Source organism: Garra rufa, chromosome 25 (assembly GCF_049309525.1).
Source record: "Garra rufa chromosome 25, GarRuf1.0, whole genome shotgun sequence".
In the NCBI taxonomy this organism is placed as follows: domain Eukaryota; kingdom Metazoa; phylum Chordata; class Actinopteri; order Cypriniformes; family Cyprinidae; genus Garra; species Garra rufa.
Window position 1 is genome coordinate 23,379,680 of NC_133385.1, and position 19,650 is coordinate 23,399,329.

Consider the following 19,650-nt stretch of genomic DNA (forward strand, 5'->3'; position numbering starts at 1 on the left):
TTATTGAGGAATGGGGTTTGGGCTGTTGAGCTCTAAAATGACAAAAGTACCATAGAAGTAAGGAAAAAAGTACTGTTAAAAAGTTTGGGTCAGTAGATTTTTTTTTTCTTAAAAAATTGACTGCTTTTGTTCAGAAAGGATGCATTAAATTGATCAAAACTGACATTAAAGACATTTGTAATGTTATAAAAGATTTTAAAATAAATGCTATTCTTTTGAACTTTCTATTTTACAACAGTGTCTTAGTGCCACGTAAAAAAAAAATTAAAGTCATAATATTACGAATATTAGTCGAAATATTACGAGAGTAAAATTGAAATATTACGAGAGTAAAGTCGAAATATTACAAGAATAAAGTCAAAATATTATGAGAATAAAGTCAAAATTATAACAAGGTCAAAATGTTTCAACGATAAAGTAAAAATTGTATGTAAATATTATGAGAATAAAGTCGAAATCTCGAGAATAGTCAAAATCACATCAAATAAAGACGAAATCATGATAATAAAGTCAAAAGGTTTTGACAATACAGTTAAAATTATCAGAATAAAGTCTAAATGTTTTAAGAATAAAGTCAATATTATGAGAATAAAGTCAGTGTTTATAGAATAAAGTCAAAATATTACGAGATTAAAGTCGTAATATTACGAGAATACAGGTGAAATATTATAACAAAGTCGAAATTATAACAAGGTTGAAATGTTTCGACAATAAAGTAAAAATTCTAAGAATAAAGTTGAAATATTATGAGAATAAAGTCGAAATCTTGAGAATAGTAAAAATCACATCAAATAAAGATGAAATCACGATAATAATGGTCAAAATTCCGAGAATAAAGTCAAAAAGTTTTGACAATAAAGTCAAAATGATCAGAATAAAGTCTAAAATTTGTTTTGAGAATAAAGTCAGTGTTTAGAGAATAAAGTAAAAATATTACGAGAATACAGGTGAAATATTATGAGAATAAAGTCCTAATCATGTCGAATAAAGTCGAATCACATTGAATAAAGTTGAAATCACATCGAAAATATGAAATCACAAGAATAAAGTTGAAATTACATGAATAAAGTCGAAAAGTTTTAACAATAAAGTCAAAATTATCAGAATAAAGTCTTATTGTTTTGAGAATAAAGTCAAAATTATGAGAATAAAGTCAAAGTGTTTTGAGAATAAAGGTGAAATATTACGAGAATAAAGCCGAAATCATGAGAATAAAGTTGAAATATTATGAGAATAAAGTCATAATATTACGAGAATAAAGTCGAAATATTACGTGAATAAAGTTGGAATATTATTCACAAAGAAAACAGTATAATTTAATGAAACAAATGTCTCATTGTAATTGAAAAGACGATTGATTCACATGAATACAGCAATATTTCCTGCCACATTAAAGACACATTGTTTGTATTTCGCTATAAAATTTACACATTTTAAAAGCTGAGACTTTGTTTTATATTTAAAGTACCAAAAGCACAAAGCTTATTGCTATTATTGGGTGGCTGGCACACTACAAATTGGCTGAATGAATGTAATCGAAGACATGAAATATTATTTCCAAGCATACTGTCCCTGCGAGTATAACACATGGTATGATTTCTATGAATAATCCCACATATATTCAAATAAATTCCGGTGCCCTGGAAACTTCTCCCAGTGCTCCCAATCCATTTGAATGCACAGGCTATACTCTCAAAATATTAGAACTTTAATTGCTACAATTTAATCCTTGTAATTTCGACTTTATTCTCGAAACATTTCAACTTCATTCTCATAATTTCGATTTTCTTAAAACATTTTGACTTCATTCTTGAAACATTTTGACTTTACTTTCAAAACATTTACACTTTATTTTCATCATTTCAACTTTATTCTCGTCATTTTGACTTGTTTCTCGTAATTTGACTTTATTCTCATAATTTCGATTTTGTTCTCGAAACATTTTGACTTTATTTTTGTAATTTTGAATTTATTCTCAAAATATTTGACTTTATTCTCGAAACATTTCAACTTTATTCTTGAAACATTTAGACTTTATTCTCAAAACATTTAGACTTTATTCTTGAAACATTTAGACTTTATTCTTGAAACATTTAGACTTTATTCTCAAAACATTTAGACTTTATTCTTGAAACATTTAGACTTTATTCTTGTCATTTCGACTTTATTCTAGAAACATTTAGACTTTGTTCTCGTCTATTCGACTTTGTTCTCGAAATATTTCAACTTTATTTTCGTAATTTCGACTTTATTCTCGAAACATTTAGACTTTATTCTCGTCATTTCGACTTTATTCTAGAAACATTTCGACTTCGTTCTCATCTATTCGACATTGTTCTCTAAAAATTTAAACTTTATTCTCGTAATTTCGACTTTATTCTCGAAACATTTTGACTTTATTCTCGAAACATTTTGACTTTATTCTCATTTCGACTTTATTCTTGTATTTTCGACTTTATTCTCAAAACATTTTTACATTACTCTCAAAACATTTTGACAATTCTCAAAATATTTAGACTTTATTTTCGAAATATTACAACTTTTATCTTGTAATTTTAGATTTTTTTAATGTGCCACTAAAACGGCATCGTACTATTCATCAAAAAATCCTGAAAAAATTACTATTAAAGGGTTAGTTCATCTAAAAATGAAAATCACCCCATGATTTACTAATCCTCAAGCCATCCTAGGTGTATATGACTTTCTTCTTTCAAACGAATAGAATCTGAATTAAAAAATGTCCTAGCTCTTCCAAGCTTTATAATGGCAGTGAATGGCTGTTGAGATTTTGAAGCCCAAAATCATACATCATCATAAAAGTACTCCACGCGGCTCTAGGGCCTTCTGAAGCAAATCGATGTGTTTGTTTAAGAAACATATCCATATTTTAAACTTTATAAACCCTTATCTCTAGCTTCAGCTAACTATCATACGTTCATTTATTCTGCTGTTCCAGCAGATGACGTAGGATGTAGGCGTAGCGTAACCTCCATGGAGAATATGCTAGTCTCGTGAGAACAAAGATTTGTTTGCAGCAAAGGAAGACAAGTCTCCTCTTGGCTTATATCAAAATCCTCCAACATTTTTCTTTAAAAGTCCTCGTTTTGTACGCCACTCTCTCGTGAACATGAGTACGACAGGTAGCGCTTTTAAATACGGATATTTTTATTGCACAAACACATCGATTTACTTGTGAAGGCCTTAATTAACCACCAGATGGATGGATTTTTTTTTTATGATGGATGGGTGCACTTTATTGGACTTCAAAATCTCACCATGCATTCACTGCCATTATAAAGCTTGGCAAAGACAGGACAACTGTATTCGTCTGAAAGGAGAAAGTCATATGCACCTAGAATGGTTTGAGGGTGAGTAAATCATGGGGTAAATTTCATTTTTTTGTGAACTATCCCTTTAAACAGAAGAAAAAGTCAGCATTGGCAGTATTACAATTTTAAAAACATTTAAATAGAAAACAGTGATTTTATATTGTAATAATATTTCACAATATTGCAGTTTTTACTGTATTTTTGATTAAGTAATGAGTAATGTGGCATCTTTAGGTTTGAAACAACAAAGTGATGGCAGAAATTTATTTTTAGATTAACTGTTCTTTTATTTACCTTTAAAATAATAGGGAAACGATTGGTAACATAACAATGAGGTTGTTCTAGGACCACCAATGGAGTTGATCCAAGAATACATCCTACTTGTTAAAATCACGGTCAGCCATAATAGACAGAGAGTCACATTAACTTCACAGTCGTATGTGAAAATCAGGGACTGCTTTGCCATCACATGGATTTAATTTTAGCTCTGCCAAAGAATAGCTGCTTCTAAATCAAGCCGCAATTAGCCACGATTACAGGCAGCAACATGTTACTCAACCTAACCATTGTTTGTCCAAGGCAAAGTTAAAAGCGTGCACCATGACCCTTTAATTGATTCGATCGCTCAACCCTATCAGCCCTCCACCTTGCGAGTTAACGGAAATCTATTGGATTCCGCACTTTAATTACTGCTATTTGGGAACGCCGCCTTTTTGTCCACTGGGGGGTGGTGCATCGGTGCCGTTATGGATTGTGGGTAACATCAGCCTCCCGTTTGGCCTCCCACTGATCTCCTAGGAACTATTAGTGACATTAGCAGAAGAGATACAGTACCTTATGTAATACTCCGCAAGCCTAGTGTTCGCTACTAAAAACCAGCTTAAGGACAATGTGGCCTAGAACTGAGTGAGGATTAAATCTTAATTGTGACCCAATGCGGCATATTCTAGTTCTGCCATCACGGTCGCACATCTCTGACCTCTTTTCCTTTTAGATTTTTCACATGACCTACGACCTGGCTAGCGCCATGGTGCGCATTGTGAATCTCATTGGAATGATGCTGTTGCTGTGCCACTGGGACGGATGCTTGCAGTTCCTGGTGCCCATGCTGCAGGATTTCCCTTCAGACTGCTGGGTGGCCAAAAACAAAATGGTGGTAAGTGTGAAAGGCCGTTCCGTGTCGGTTTTCTCTTTATTTTTCATCGGCTGAACTCCCAATGATTTATTAATCCCAACATTCACATTTTCAGGTTATTCTATAAAAAAAGAAGATATAAATGCAGCAGAATAGAATGGCTATTCACACTGCTGCAAAACAGAATAAATGGCCGTGATGAAACATTTTGAATTATGGAAGGCTGTTTTCACCTCAGAGTAAAAAATAAATTGTGAGAGAAATTTTACACTGAGAAATAAAGTCACATTGTAAGTTACAATGAGAAACAAGGGTGCAATTGCAAAATAAAACTCACTTTGTTATATAGTTGCAACTCTTTGCCCGCCAGCGTTTTTGATCATTTTTATTCAATTTTCATGGCCCCGAAAATATTTTGTTGAATACCTGAACATGCAATACATCAAAATAAAGAACTGAGCTTCTACTTTTAAACAAACAAAAAAATCAGTTTTGTTCTAGTTATATCTTGCAATATAAGGACAGGCAAAAAAAAAAAAGTTATAATTGCAAGTTATAATCATATTGTAAAATATAGAATTGCAATTCAGAAATATAAAATCAGAGTTAAAAAGCTAATAAAGTCAGATTGCGCCACATAAAGTCAGAATTATGGCATTATAGTGGCAATTATGCGAAACATGCAAAATAGTCAATTAAAAAAAAAAAAAAAAGTCAAATTGAGAGGCAGATAAAAGTACAAAGTCAAAATTATGAGTAACAAAGTTACGATTGCCAGAAGCAAAACCATAGATGTTAAGTGAGATTTCCAGATAAAAAAACAAAAGTCAGATTTTGCAATATAAAGCCGATTTGTAAAATATAAAGTTCCAAATATGAGACACAAAAGGCACAATAAGGAATAAGGAACAGAGTAATGATTGCAAGTCACATTGTAAAATATAGAATCTCTGCTGTGAAATTAAGAAATAGCTGCAATTTTGAGATATAAAGTCCAGTTTTGAGTAGGGCTGTGCAAATACTACGCATTTACTACACAGAGCCATAGTTCAATGACAAGCTATGCAATATCGCGTTCATTATCGAAGGCGATACATCTCCATTAATGAACGCGATATAGCATAGCTTGTCAGTGAACTACGGCTCTGAGTAGTAAATGCTGCTCCATAAATGAGCATGTGAATGACATTTACGACTAATCACAGAACCAGCATTACTGACGAGATGCACGTTAACTGTATCCGATTATTTGCACACCACTAATTTTTAAGGTATAATGTCAAATTGTTAGATATAAAGTCAATTATAAGTAAGTCGTAAGCCACAGTTTGGAGATATAAAGTCAAACAGCAAGATAAAAATTCACTTTCTTATATAGTTGCAATTAAAAGAAATACAAATCACAATTGTAACATATAAATTGCCACATTGTGAGACATTAAGTCATATTTTGAGATATAAAGTCAAATTTTTTTGAGACAAAGTGTCAATTTTGAGATGTCAGATATTGCAATATAAAGACACGCTGTAAAATATAATGTTGCAATTATGAGAAACAAAATCATAATTGCAAGTCACATTGTAAAATATAGAATCGCACTTCAGAGATATAAAGTCAGAGTTAAAAGAAACAGTTGCAGTTTTAAAATATATTTGCGAGGTATAAAGTCAGATTGTGACAAAGTCAGAATTATGGGATTATTATTTATGGCAAAAGTCAGATTTTGCTAAATAAAGTCACACTGAAAATATAAAGTCACAATTATAAGAACAATAAAAAAATAACATTTTGAGGAATAAAGTCAGATTGTGAAATATACAGTCATAATTCTGAGTAACAAAGTTGCAGTTGCCAGAACCAGAGATGTAAAGTGACATTGCTAGATAAAAAGCCACATTACGCCATATAAAGTCAGATTTCGTGATATAAAGCCATGTTGTGAAATATGAAGTTGCAAACATGAGACAAAAAAAGTTATTGAAAAAGTTATATTGAGACATGTTGTAAAATATAAAGTTGCAATTACGAGAAATAAAGTAATTGCAAGTCACATTGTAGAATGTAGAAATGCAATTCAGAGATATAAAGTCAGATTGTGACACAAAGTCAGAATTATTAGAAATAAAGTGACAATTATGAGATAAAAAGTCAGATTTTGGTAAATAAAGTCACATGCAAAATATAGTCACAATTATAAGAAAATTTAAAAATAAAGTTAAATTGTAAGGAATAAAGTCAGATATAAATATAAAGTCATTATTATGAGTACATAAGTTGCAACTGCCAGAAGCAAAACCAGAGATGTAAAGTGACATTGCAAGATAAAAAGACGAGAAACACTAAAGTCGCATTCACAAGGAGCAAAATAACAATTGCAAGTCACATTGTAAAGTATAGAATTGCAATTCAGATATAAAGTCAGAGTTAAAAGAAATAGTTTTGGAGATATAAAGTCAAATTGTGAGATATAAATAGTCGCAAGCTACAATTGGGAAATATAAAGTCAAATAGCAAGACTAAAAAAATCTATTTGTTATATAGTTGCAAATAATAGAAATACAAATCACAACTGTAGCATATAAACTGCCAAATTTTGGGACATGAAGTCATATTGTGAGAGAAAAAGTCACATTTTTTGAGACAAAGTGTCAATTTTGAGATGTTAGATATTGCAATATACAGTTACGAATTGCAATTACGAAATAAAAATATAGTTGCAATTACAAGAAATGAAAGTCGCAATTACTAACTTAACTAACTACTAACTAATTACACTGTCAAAAGTTTTCAACAGATTCAACTTAAACCTAAGTTCAGCAGCTGCCTTAAGTTTTTAAGTTAAATCAGCTTAAAACTACAAGGCATTTTAACTTATTACAATCAAAATAAGTTGATTTAACTTAACATTTTAAGGCAGCTGCTAAACTTAAGTTTTTAAGTTGAAACTGGTGAAAACATTTTACAGTGTACAAACAAGACAGAGCAGGTTACTTTTTTGGTATGAGAAAGTCTCCGTTTTCAAATTTGCTATTGAAAAAATTATTCAAACAATATATATTTTTTTTGTCTCTTTAATGTGTCGTGACAGTTGCTGTAGCGCCTCTGCCTTTATATCTCAAGTGGCATGTGAGCCGATCATCTCTTCCTCTTTACTAGTTAAAGCATGAAATAAACATGAATAAACATATGAAGTTTTTCAGAACCGCAGAAAGACATCAATACTCTAACATAATCTACGTAATCTACTCTCCAGTCTGTTTGTTTGACAAAATGGCAGATTCTGCATTATGATTGGTCAGATCGCCTGTCAATCAAACTCTCAGCGAAGCGTCAATTGTCATTCACAATTTTTCATTTTACTTACTCTGAGGCTGAAACTTCCAACCATATTGAACTGGTATTGCTAAAAGCACTATTTTTGACAGAAATGAGGCCAGCTGCATTATATCCTGGACCTGCATGATAAGTATTTGGCCCAAAAGTGCCAGGCCGAGTGACTCATTTTGCTAAAAAGACGAACACTGTCCGTGACTATGCTTCATTAGCATTTGTAAAACAGTACCTTCTGCTTACCTCCATCTTCTGATATCAAGAAAGCGCATGCAGCGTTCGTAATGACCCTTCTGCTAAAGGACATGATATTTCCCTTTCTCTCTCTCTCTCTGGCCTTTACTCAGGCTCCTTCTGAGTCCTGTCAGAAATATATAGAAACACTGTCACTTTTTTCCCCTAGTCTAACACTCTCTCACGCTCTTTCTCTCACATTCTGTCATTCGCGATGCTATTTTTTCTCTCATCGCGCTTTCATTGGTCGGTACCTTTGTCCCTTCACGACGTCTCTCCTATTTCTTTTGCTCTCTATCACAATTGCCGTCTTTCATGCTCATAATTATATTCATGCTTTAATTTGAGTTCTTTTTTCTCTTTATCTCTTCCCTGCTTTCTCTGTCTCTCTCTTTTTTTCTCTCCCAGAATGACACATGGGGTCAGCAGTACTCTTATGCCCTGTTTAAGGCCATGAGCCACATGCTGTGTATCGGGTATGGCATGTACCCTCCTGTGGGCATGACGGATGTGTGGCTGACCATCCTCAGCATGATCGTGGGCGCAACCTGCTATGCCATGTTTGTGGGCCACGCCACCGCCCTCATTCAATCGCTGGACTCCTCACGCAGACAGTACCAGGAGAAGGTTAGTTAAAAAAAAAAAAAAATAGTAAAAAATGGAGGTGATGAAATCAGTTGGGTCTGAGAGGCTACAGTGTGCATGCATTGCGATGTAAAATTAATTGTTTTATATTTTATTGCAGAATAATTTAAGGGAGCTTGGGGCAATTTCTTCACTCATAAATAAGCTAAAGATGATACATACTCTGCTCAGTAAAATTTGTGCATTTTTCATAAAAAAAATGAGCAATATTATTTGAGGAATTATTTTGGCCATTTTATCATAGCTTTGAAGTCACAGACCATTCTAACATTTTTTATTATTAATAAATTCATAATTATAAAATAAAAATTTAATTATAAAAACCTAAAATTATTATTTAAGTATTTTTTTAAAATGCACTATAAATATTGTCTTAAAATATAACATCTAATAATATTATATATTGATATATTGTTAAATAATATATTGCTAAATAATTTGATTAATTATAATATGAATATTATTTATACATTTAAATTGGTATTTGTTCTCATATTTATATATAAAAGTAGTGTGTGTGTCTATATATATATATATATATATATATATATTTTGGTTTGATAAGATTTCTGATCAAAAATACAGTTACGGATCATTGTAACTGTATTTATAATTACTAGTTTCATAATTATGAAAAAATATAATTATAAAAATGTAAAACTATAAAAAAAGTTTTAAAAAATAAAGAAATTGTACATATATATGTACAATATAATATCTAATAATATTATATATTGATAGAAATTATCCAGTTGAAAAATTATTAATTTTATTTTACATTTATTATAAGTATTATCTTAAAATATAATATATTGTTAATATTGTTAAATAATATATTGCTAAATAATTGTATAAATTATAATATATGAATATTATTTATATAATTTACATTTGTATATGTTCACATATTTACATACAAAAATAGTATAATATGAAAAGTATATTTGGGGTTCATAAGATTTTTTTAAAGTGTTTCTGATAAAAAAAATACAGTTAGGGATCATTGTAACAGTATTTATAATTACTAGTGTCATAGTTATGAAATAAAAATATAATTATTAAAATTTTAAGTTATATAAAATAGTAATACATATATATGTAAAATATATATAATAATATTATATATTGTTAAAATATTCACTTGTATAAATAATTTTATTTTACATTTATTATAAATATTATCTTAAAATATAATATTTATTAATATTATATTGTTAATATTGTTAAATAATGTATATATGGACATTTATTTAATTTACATTTGTATGTGTTTACACATTTACATATATAAGTAGTATAATTTAATATATAAAGTATATATATATATATATATATATATATATATATATATATATATATATATATATATATATATATAAAGTGTTTCTGATCAAAAATAGTTTGGGACAATTGTAACAGTATTTATAATTACTAGTTTCATAGTTATTAAAAATATAATGATACAAATCTAAAATCATAAAAAACATGTTTACAAAAATGTGTAAATGTATTATAAATATTATCTTATAATATTTAATAATATTATACATTGTTAATATTGTTAAAAAATATTGCTAAATTATTGTATAAATTATAATATATAAATATTATTTAGATAATTTACTACAAATATGTGAACATATACAAATGTAATGTATTATAAATATTGTCTTAAAATATATCTAATATAACATGTTAAATAACATTGCTAAATAATTGTATAAAAGTTAGAATATATGAATATCATTTACATTTGTGTATGTTCACATATTTGCATATAAAAGTAGTATCATTTAATATATAAAGTATATATGGGCTTGAAAAGATTTTTTTCTAATCAAAATAAAAATATAATTATAAAAATCTAAAAAAAAATTTTTAAGTAAAAAAAATGTAAATGTATTATAAAAATAATAAAATACAATATTTAATAATGTTATATATTGTATATTGTTGTATATTGTATATTATATTGTATAAATTATAATATATGAATATTATTTATATAATTGACATTTATGTTCACACATTTACATACAAAAATAGTATAATTTAAAGTATAAAGAATATTTTGGCTTTATAAGATTTTTTTATGTTTTCTGATCAAAGATACAGTTAGGGACCATTGTAACAGTATTTCTAATTACTAGTTTCATAGTTATGAAATAAAAATACAATAATAAAAATCTAAAATAATTAGTAAAATAAAAGTTAAACATTTTTTTAACTGTATATACATATTGACTGTCTTATAATATTTCACAATATTACTGCTTTCAATTATTCTAACAATTTAAAATAACTGATTTCTATTTTTATTATGTTTTAACATGTAAGTTATTCCCGTGATTGAAAAGTTACATTTACAACACCCGTTACTCCAGTCTTCAGTGTCACATGATCCTTCAGAAATCATTCTAATATGAAACATTTATTATTTTTAATCAATGTGAAAAAGATTTGTTACCTAATATGTTTGTGAAAACAAAAACATTTTTTTTTCAGGAATTTTTCAGGAATAGAAAGTTCAAATGAACAGCATTTATTTAAAATAAAATTATTTTGTAACATTATAAATGTTTTTACTTCCACTTTTGATTAATTTAAAATAACTTATTTAATGTAATTTAATTTAAAGAATATATATGTGACCCTGGACCACAAAACCAGTCTTAAGTCGCTGGGGTATATTTGTAGCAATAGCCAAAAATACATGGTATGGGTCAAAATTATTGATTTTTCTTTTATGCCAAAAATCATTAGGAAATTAAGTAAAGATCATGTTACATTAAGATTTTTTGAAAAATTCCTACTATAAATATATCAAAATGTAATTTTTGATTAGTAATATGCATTGTTAAGAACTTAATTTGGAGAAGTTTAAAGGTGATTTTCTCAGTATTTTGATTTTTTTGCACCCTCAGATTCCAGATTTTCAAATAGATGTATCTCGGCCAAATATTATCCTATCCCAACAAACCATATATCAATAGAAAGCTTATTTATTGAGCTTTCATATGATGCATACAAGTCAGTTTTGTAAAATTTAACCTTATGACTGGTTTTGTGGTCCAGGGTCACATATTACTAACCATACAACTGTCTTCTATGTTTATTTTATAATTGCAGAAAATATATACTAATGGAAAACCCCAAAAATACAACCTTCATTGGTAAGCCAGCAATTAAGGCGAGGATCATTTTAATAAGGGTGGGCAGCTGCCGTTTCCCACTTTGTTGAGCATTGTAAAGATTTCCCAGCAGACGAAATTTCTTCACTCGGAGATGCAAGAAAGCCTTTGAAGGCCTGTTTAAAAATAGAAAAACCAGGGTCACGAGCAGACGAGTGGAGAGAAAAATGAAAAAAAAAAAAAACGACGAGGGTTCGTGAGTTTTGAGCGGTTTGCGGTTTGAGCAAGTCGCGGAGGTTTCTGACCTCTGCGGTGATCAATACTCAGTTTTATCGTGCCTGTAAGTGTGCTGGAGAGGTAATTGAACTGTTGTCGTTTTCTGAGAAGAAAATACAAGTGCTTTGACCTCTGCTGCGTTAAAAGATTCAAGTCAATTCAGCCCGACCGCGGTTGCGTGGCAACTTGCATTGTTGATACAGCAGCGCGTATTGATGTGAGGTTTCCTCCTCTTCCCTCTAAAAATGACACGGCCTTTGCTTGTGTGTTTTGTTTTCCTGAAAGCTGAATGTATGAAGGCCAACGCTTTTGATTATGGTTTCACAGTACATAATTTAGAGCTCCTCTCCACATCTGTTCGGGAGGGTTTTGAAGACACAAACACACCAGGAGAGGAAGAGAGAGAGGAAGATTCGGTTAGGGAGAGTTCAACAGGGATAAAAATGTCTGAAGTTGTCAATTTGTCCTGTTAACTTAGCTGCCGATTTCATTACCTGCCGTATTTGGGCTTCCACACGGCTCTCCTCAGTGTCAATGCGATTACCGGCATCCATTTCCAGAAAAAGGACGAATTCCAATGACACACTTTTTTTCTCCCCGACACCATGAGTCATGCTCGCCTTACGCTGGCATTTCGGCGAGCGACTTCACACCCTCGCCCGAGCTTCGCAGTTGAAACCTAACTGTATAGCGTGACATTATTTCCTGTTGTTTGAACTCATCCTGCTGGCTTTGTCCCCTGCCCTTGAATATGATAATCGAAGAGCCACTCGTAGAGACTCAGAGTGTGCCTGCGCCGGTGAGATGTTCACAGCTGACATGGCAGGAACATTAGCATGTGGTGAAGGGCACATTGGAACCGGCGACTGTCGACAGCCGAGACAGGAGTTCATGGAAGCGGGAGAGAGAAAGCAAAATGGCTAGTGACAGAACAAAGTTTATTAGAAAGGACAGCAGAGGCGTATCGTCGCCTGAGCTGCAGTGCCGCAGACGCTCTCTGCCGGTTTCGGAGACGCGAATGAAATAACAAAGAGACAGTACAAGGAGATCGTGGGTAAAATAAACCCTATCAATACTGTACGCCCTTCCTCGAAGTGAAAGAGACAGGCTCGGAGAGCGGGACAAACAGAAAGACAATGATAAATGGGGAGATGGCCGCTGATGTGAAAATACTGCCGAGCTTTGCAAATGGAGCCGAGGAAGGCTGCCGTAAATATGGAGCCGGACAGTTACACTGACAAAGCTATTGTTTTGCAAGACGTTTAGTCGATATTTATTTATCAGGAGCTGTGTAGTTAGAGACAACACCTCAGGGTCTACAGGCGGTTTAGAGTGTATTTACACCTAATCACAAAAACATACACGACAAGACTTCAAAAAGACAATGGTTTACTAAGAGCTCCTTTGTTCCAAGTACAAAAGTATTGGACTGTGATCTTTTAAAGGGAACCCCGGCTATTAAAGGGATAGTTCACCCAAAAGTTTAAATTTGATGTTTATCCGTTTACCCCCAGGGCATCCAAGATGTAGGTGACTTTGTTTCTTCAGCAGAACACAAACAAAGATTTTTAACTCAAACTGTTGCAGTCTGTCAGTTATATAATGGCTGTCAATGGGACCCACGGCTTTGAGAGTCAAAAAAACAGACAAAACCAAATAAACCCTGCGGCTCGTGATGATACTTTGAGGTCTTCTTAACACAAAACAATTGGTCTGTGCAAGAAACTGAACAGTATTTATATCATTTTTTACCTCTGATCCACCTCAATGTCCAACTGTTTTGAGCGTGACGAAGAGCAAGCAACCATAACTTCAGTCAATCAGGCTTAAAAGTTGGGAGTTGGTGAAAAGTTAACACTCTGGGATGAGTTTGCACAAGCAAATGTAATCTTTTAGTTTTTTATCAATTACATGGTATAGTAGCCGTCGTACACACAATCTCTTTGTTTAAACAATGAGTGATGTATACGCATGACAGATCGCTTCCGTGTGTGCGTCTACTATGCCAGAGCATGTTGACGCATCACGTGCCGGCTGTTGTGAATGTGCTCAGGACAGTTGGACATTGCGGTGGATCAGAGGTAAAAAAATTACTGTTCAGTTCCTTGCACAGACCAAATTGTTTTGTGTGTTAATACCTAAATGTATGTACAGACTGCAACGATTTGAGTTATAAAATCTTTGTTTGTGTTCTACTGAAAAACAAAGTCCCTTATATTTTGGATGCCCTGGGGGTAAGCAGATAAACATCAAATTTACATTTTTGGGTGAACTATCCCTTTAGGACTTGTATGGCTTGATATAACATAGCTGATGTCTCTTACTAAATATGTAGTAGAAAACCTATGTAAGATTTACATTATTTTAAAAATCCACATCGTTTACAGATTTTGGACTATCGGGGGTCACTATTATTTTTATTACCTTGAACAGTTGCACTCTACACTACTTTACCGCAACACAACTCAGAAAAAAAAAAATACTAAAAAAATACATTTAATAGAAATGCAGAAAAGTAATCAAATGTAATCAGCTACACTTTTACTTTTATTACGTAATTGAAATAGTTACACTACTTATTGCATTTTAAATAGGGTAATTTGTAATCTGTATCCTATTACATTTTCAAAGTAACCTTTCCAACACAGGTAATGGATAATTACAATATTTGTACCGCTATTGTGCATATGCAAACGATTAAGATCTTAGAAATATTTTTTGTGATAATGAACAAACCTTTTTTTAATTGAAAACTAGATCATGTTTTATTGTTCCTTTGCTTTCTATGTGTTTTGTTTTTGTATGTTTATGTTTTATTTGGTTTGTCTTTATTTTTCTTTTTTCTTTGCTTTTTGTTTTGTATGCCAAACAAAGGTCATGTGTCAGTTAGATGTCTAGATTTGGTTTTGCAACAATCACAAAACTCTACTGGATAAACCAGTATATATTTGATCTTTTTGCTTTAGCTTTTTGTTTTGTTTTGTATATCAAACAAGGGTCATTTTTCCATTGCTTTATGTTTTGCTTTCTTTGCTGTTTTTTGTTTTGTTTTCCAAAGAAGAAGGGTCTTGTAGATTTTCAGATTCGGTTTGGAAACAATCTTTGATTTGGAAACAATCCTAAGACTCTACTGGATAAACGAAGATCCTACCCGATAAACTGATTTTTTCAGTTTGATCTTTTTTGCTTTTGCTTTTTGTTGTGCTTTCTTTGCTGTTTTGTTTTGTTTTACAAAAATGGTTGCGTGTCAATTCAATTTTAAAATTTAGTTTAGACACAATCTTTGCTTTGGCAACAATCCTAAGACTCTACTGGATAAAGTAAGATCCTATGGGAAAAATGGAAATTTCTCTGATCGTTTTTGCGTTTTGTTTTGCTTTCTTTGTTTTGTTTTGGATACCAAACAAGAGTCATGTGTCAATTCGATTTTTGGATTTGGTTTGGAAAAAATCTTTCCTTTGGCAACAATCCCAAGACTTTACTGAATAAACTAAGATCCTAAGAGATAAACAGAAATTACTCTGCTTGATCTTCTTTTCTTTTGCTTTCTTTGCGGTTTTTTGTTTTGTTTTCCAAATAAGGGTCTTTGTAAATTTTTAGATTTGGCTTTGAAACGATCTTTGATTTGGAAACGACTCTAATAAGACTCTACTGGATAAACTAAGATCCTACAGGATAAACAGATTTTTTCGGTTTGATCTTTTGTGCTTTTGCTTTTTGTTGTGCTTTCTTTGCTATTTTCTTTTGTTAGGTTTTACAAAAAGGGTTGCGTATCAATTCAATTTTTAGGTTTGGTTTGGAAACAGTCTTTCCTTTGGCAACAATCCCAAAACTTTACTGAATAACCTAAGATCCTACGAGATAAACAGAAATTTCCCTGTTTGATCTTTTTTGCTGTTGCTGTCTTTGCTGTTTTTTGTTTTGTTTTCCAAAGAAGGGTCTTGGAAATAATCTTTGATTTGGAAACAATCCTAAGACTCTACTGAATAAACTAAGAGAATAAACACATTTTTTCAGTTTGATCTTTTTTGCTTTTGCTTTGCTTTCTTTGCTGTTTTGTTTTGTTTTACAAAACTCGATTTTTAGACTTGGTTTGGAAACAATCTTTCCTTTGACAACAATCCTAAGACTATAATTATCTAAGATCTTTAGAGATAAACAGAAATTTCTCTGTTTGATCTTTTTTCTTTTGCTTTCTTTGCTTTAATTTAATTAATTTTTTTTTTGTTTCCAAACAAGGGTCACGTGTCAATATTTTTTTTTTGATTTGGTTTAGAATTAAGCTTTGATTTGGCAACAATCTACTGGATAAAATAAGATCCTATATGGGATAAACTGAAATTTCCCTGTTTGATCTTGTTTTTTTATTTATATCTTCTCGATGTTATTTGGTTTCATATTTGATCCCACTAGGGTCTTTAAATAATGTTTTCAAATAATTTAAGAAATCTCTTTAGCATTTCTTTCCACATTCATTTAGAATGTTTTTCACTATTGTTGCAGAACAAGTAGATAAATTCATGGTGATAATAAAGTGTACGTGTTATTTGTACAGTACAAGCAAGTGGAGCAGTACATGTCCTTCCACAAACTTCCTGCAGACATGCGGCAGAGGATTCATGATTACTATGAGCATCGCTATCAGGGAAAGATGTTCGACGAGGAAAGCATTTTGGGAGAACTGAACGAGCCACTCAGAGAGGTTAGTAATAACAAATAAGCCAGATGGTGTATACTTTCATTCCATAATTTGTATTCTAGTAATGAACAATTCTATCCACTCTTCACTTTCAGGAAATCATCAGTTTTAACTGTCGAAAGCTTGTGGCAACCATGCCGTTGTTTGCAAACGCGGATCCCAATTTTGTGACCTCCATGCTCACCAAGTTACGTTTCGAGGTGTTCCAGCCAGGAGATTACATTATCAGAGAGGGGACCATTGGCAAGAAGATGTATTTCATCCAACACGGCGTACTAACTGTTCTGACGAAGGGCAGCAAAGAGACAAAGATCTCGGACGGATCGTATTTTGGAGGTAAGAAAACACTGGTTTGGACGGTTGATGCAATGTTGTTTAGATGAACTGGCTTTTAAGTTGCAGCAAATATTTTTTTGTTTTTTTATTAGAGAGGTTTTATGTGCTTAAAGTTTAGGCTAGTACCACCGTGTTCTTCAGTGTTATCGGCTGGTTCTCCCAGGGAACCAAATCAGTGAAAGGCCACACTTTCGGAGCCTGGGGAAATTCCTCACCCAGCATAAGTTAACCATTCATGAAATTAATTTCCCTCACAAGATTGAGGAAGGACGGGAAGATAACAGTTTGAGTTGAGCCTTGTCATCAGAGGCTGTTCACTGCGGTTTTTCTCATTACAATTACCATTGTACAAATCCACATGGATTTACTTCTTTGTTTTTTACTTGTACACTTTCTGTTTTTAATGTTGGCATTTATGAAGGCATCATTTATATGTCGTCCGTTATCAAATGCCTTTTAAATTGCAAAAACACAATTTATTCACACTATAGTTTACCTTGTATGCAAATACTGAGTCTTCCAAACAAATCAACATGCTCTATTTTCTGAAGAAAATGAGGGTGATGCAAATATTTTGAAATAAATTATACACCACCTGGTCTCCGAATGCAAGCTAGCCTCTTTCCCGGTGTTCTGTGCCATTATAAACTCTATTACTGTCTCCTATGCGGTTCTGGGATCACAACTAAGTAGTTTGTGCTATCAGTGAGCTGCAGATTTAGTCAAGAAAAAAAAAAATGTCATCATATTTTCAAAAAAAAACCTTTCCTTCTGCCTGGGCTCGTTTGAGGTCATTACATGTTCAACAAGCTGCTCATAATCTCTTTTCCCATAAACCCTGTGTGAAAGTGCAGAAAGGAGGAGCAGGCTGGATTCTGGCCTAGTACTAAGCTTGCTCAGTCCACATATGTCATCTGTTCTTTCTCTTGTCTCTCTGGTTAAGTTGAGAATATAATACTAGTACTACACACTGCAAAGTATCCGCTGAAAACTGCCTACTATTTTTATATTTATGAAAAACAGAATTATGAAACAGCCCAAAATTATATATACACAATACAAAATTTGAGGTCAGTATGATTTATTTTTTAGAAGCAAGGATGTATTAAATTGATCAAAATTTACAGCAAAGAGTTATTTATATTTCAAATATATGCTGTTTTTGCTCTTCTTCTGAACTTTATATTTATCAGAGAATCCAAAAAAAATGTTTGACAGTTTCCACAAAATAATAAGCAGCAAAACTGTTTTCAACATTGATGATAATAATAAAAAAATGTTTTTTGAGCAGCAAATCAGGTGTATGTGACCCTGGACCACAAAACCAGTCTTAAGTAGCACAGATATATATAGCAATAGCCAAAAATACACTGTATGGGTCAGAATTAACTAAAGATCATGTTCCATGAATATATTTTGTAAATTTGCTACTGTAAATATATCAAAACTTAATTTTTGATAGTAATATTCATTGCTAAGAACTTCATTTAGACCGTTTTAAAGGTGATTTTCTCAGGGATTGTCCTATCCTAACAAACCATACATCAATGGAAAGCTTATTTATTCAGTTATCAGCTATCATATGTTATAAATCTTAATTTCAGAAGATTGACCCTTATGACTGGTTTTGTGGTCCAGGGTGACAAATTAGAATGATTTCTGAGGGATCATGTGACACAGAAGCCTAGAGTAATGACTGCAGAAAATTCAGCTTTTGAATTACAGGAATGCATAAAATTTTAATTGTAGTAATATTTCACAATATTACAGTTTTTGTTGTATTGTTGATCAAGGAAAATGCAGGCTTGGTGAGCATAAGTTGCCTTTTTAAAAAACGATAAGAAACCAAAATTTTTGAATGGTAATGTATAGAATTTATTTATACGATATATATATATATATATATATATATATATATATATATATATATATATATATATATAAAAAATTTGCATTTTTTTTTTTTGCATTTTATTTAGGTTGTGTGCCTGTTAACAGTATAGCAGTCAAAAAGTCTATTGAGAGGGAAATCACAGTAGATATCTCATGGTACTATATGATTGCTATCAGGGTTTGACATTAAGCTTTCACATGTGCTTGTCCTTTGGACAAGTAAATTAGACATTCACTTGTCCGAGTAAAAAATTTACTTGTCCGGGGCAAAAAAAAGCCTTTTTTTTTTGTTGTAAATTAATCCATTCTGAAGCAATAGTCTCATCTCTACACTGTAAGGTCTTAATTTAATCTGAATATTTGTGATATTTGCCTTAAAATGATTTCTATGAAACTTTTTAACTTTATTTTCCTAACCTTACTAAATGTATGTCATCATTCACATCAAATTCTTAAATTTTATCAATACATTCAATTAGAATAATTAGACTCTGTATGGTTGCCATTCAAATAAAAGCAGTATCAACAAACTCCATCTCCAACAAACTCCAAAACCAAATCTGCATCGAAAATGCCATTTCAATGTATTTACTTAGACTGTTTAATGAAGATAAGAGGTTCCAAAAAATGCATTTACACAG

General features: G+C 31.7%; 1 protein-coding gene across 1 annotated transcript in view; it reads left to right on the forward strand.

The window, feature by feature from the left end:
* hcn4l (hyperpolarization activated cyclic nucleotide-gated potassium channel 4l) overlaps positions 1-19,650 on the forward strand; it is a 47,154-nt gene that overhangs the window by 19,778 nt on the left and 7,726 nt on the right. The window contains exons 3-6 of the mRNA XM_073831813.1: positions 4,324-4,485; positions 8,438-8,656; positions 16,637-16,783; positions 16,876-17,116. Coding sequence (XP_073687914.1) covers positions 4,324-4,485; positions 8,438-8,656; positions 16,637-16,783; positions 16,876-17,116 — 769 coding nt within the window. The remainder of the gene's footprint in view (positions 1-4,323; positions 4,486-8,437; positions 8,657-16,636; positions 16,784-16,875; positions 17,117-19,650) is intronic.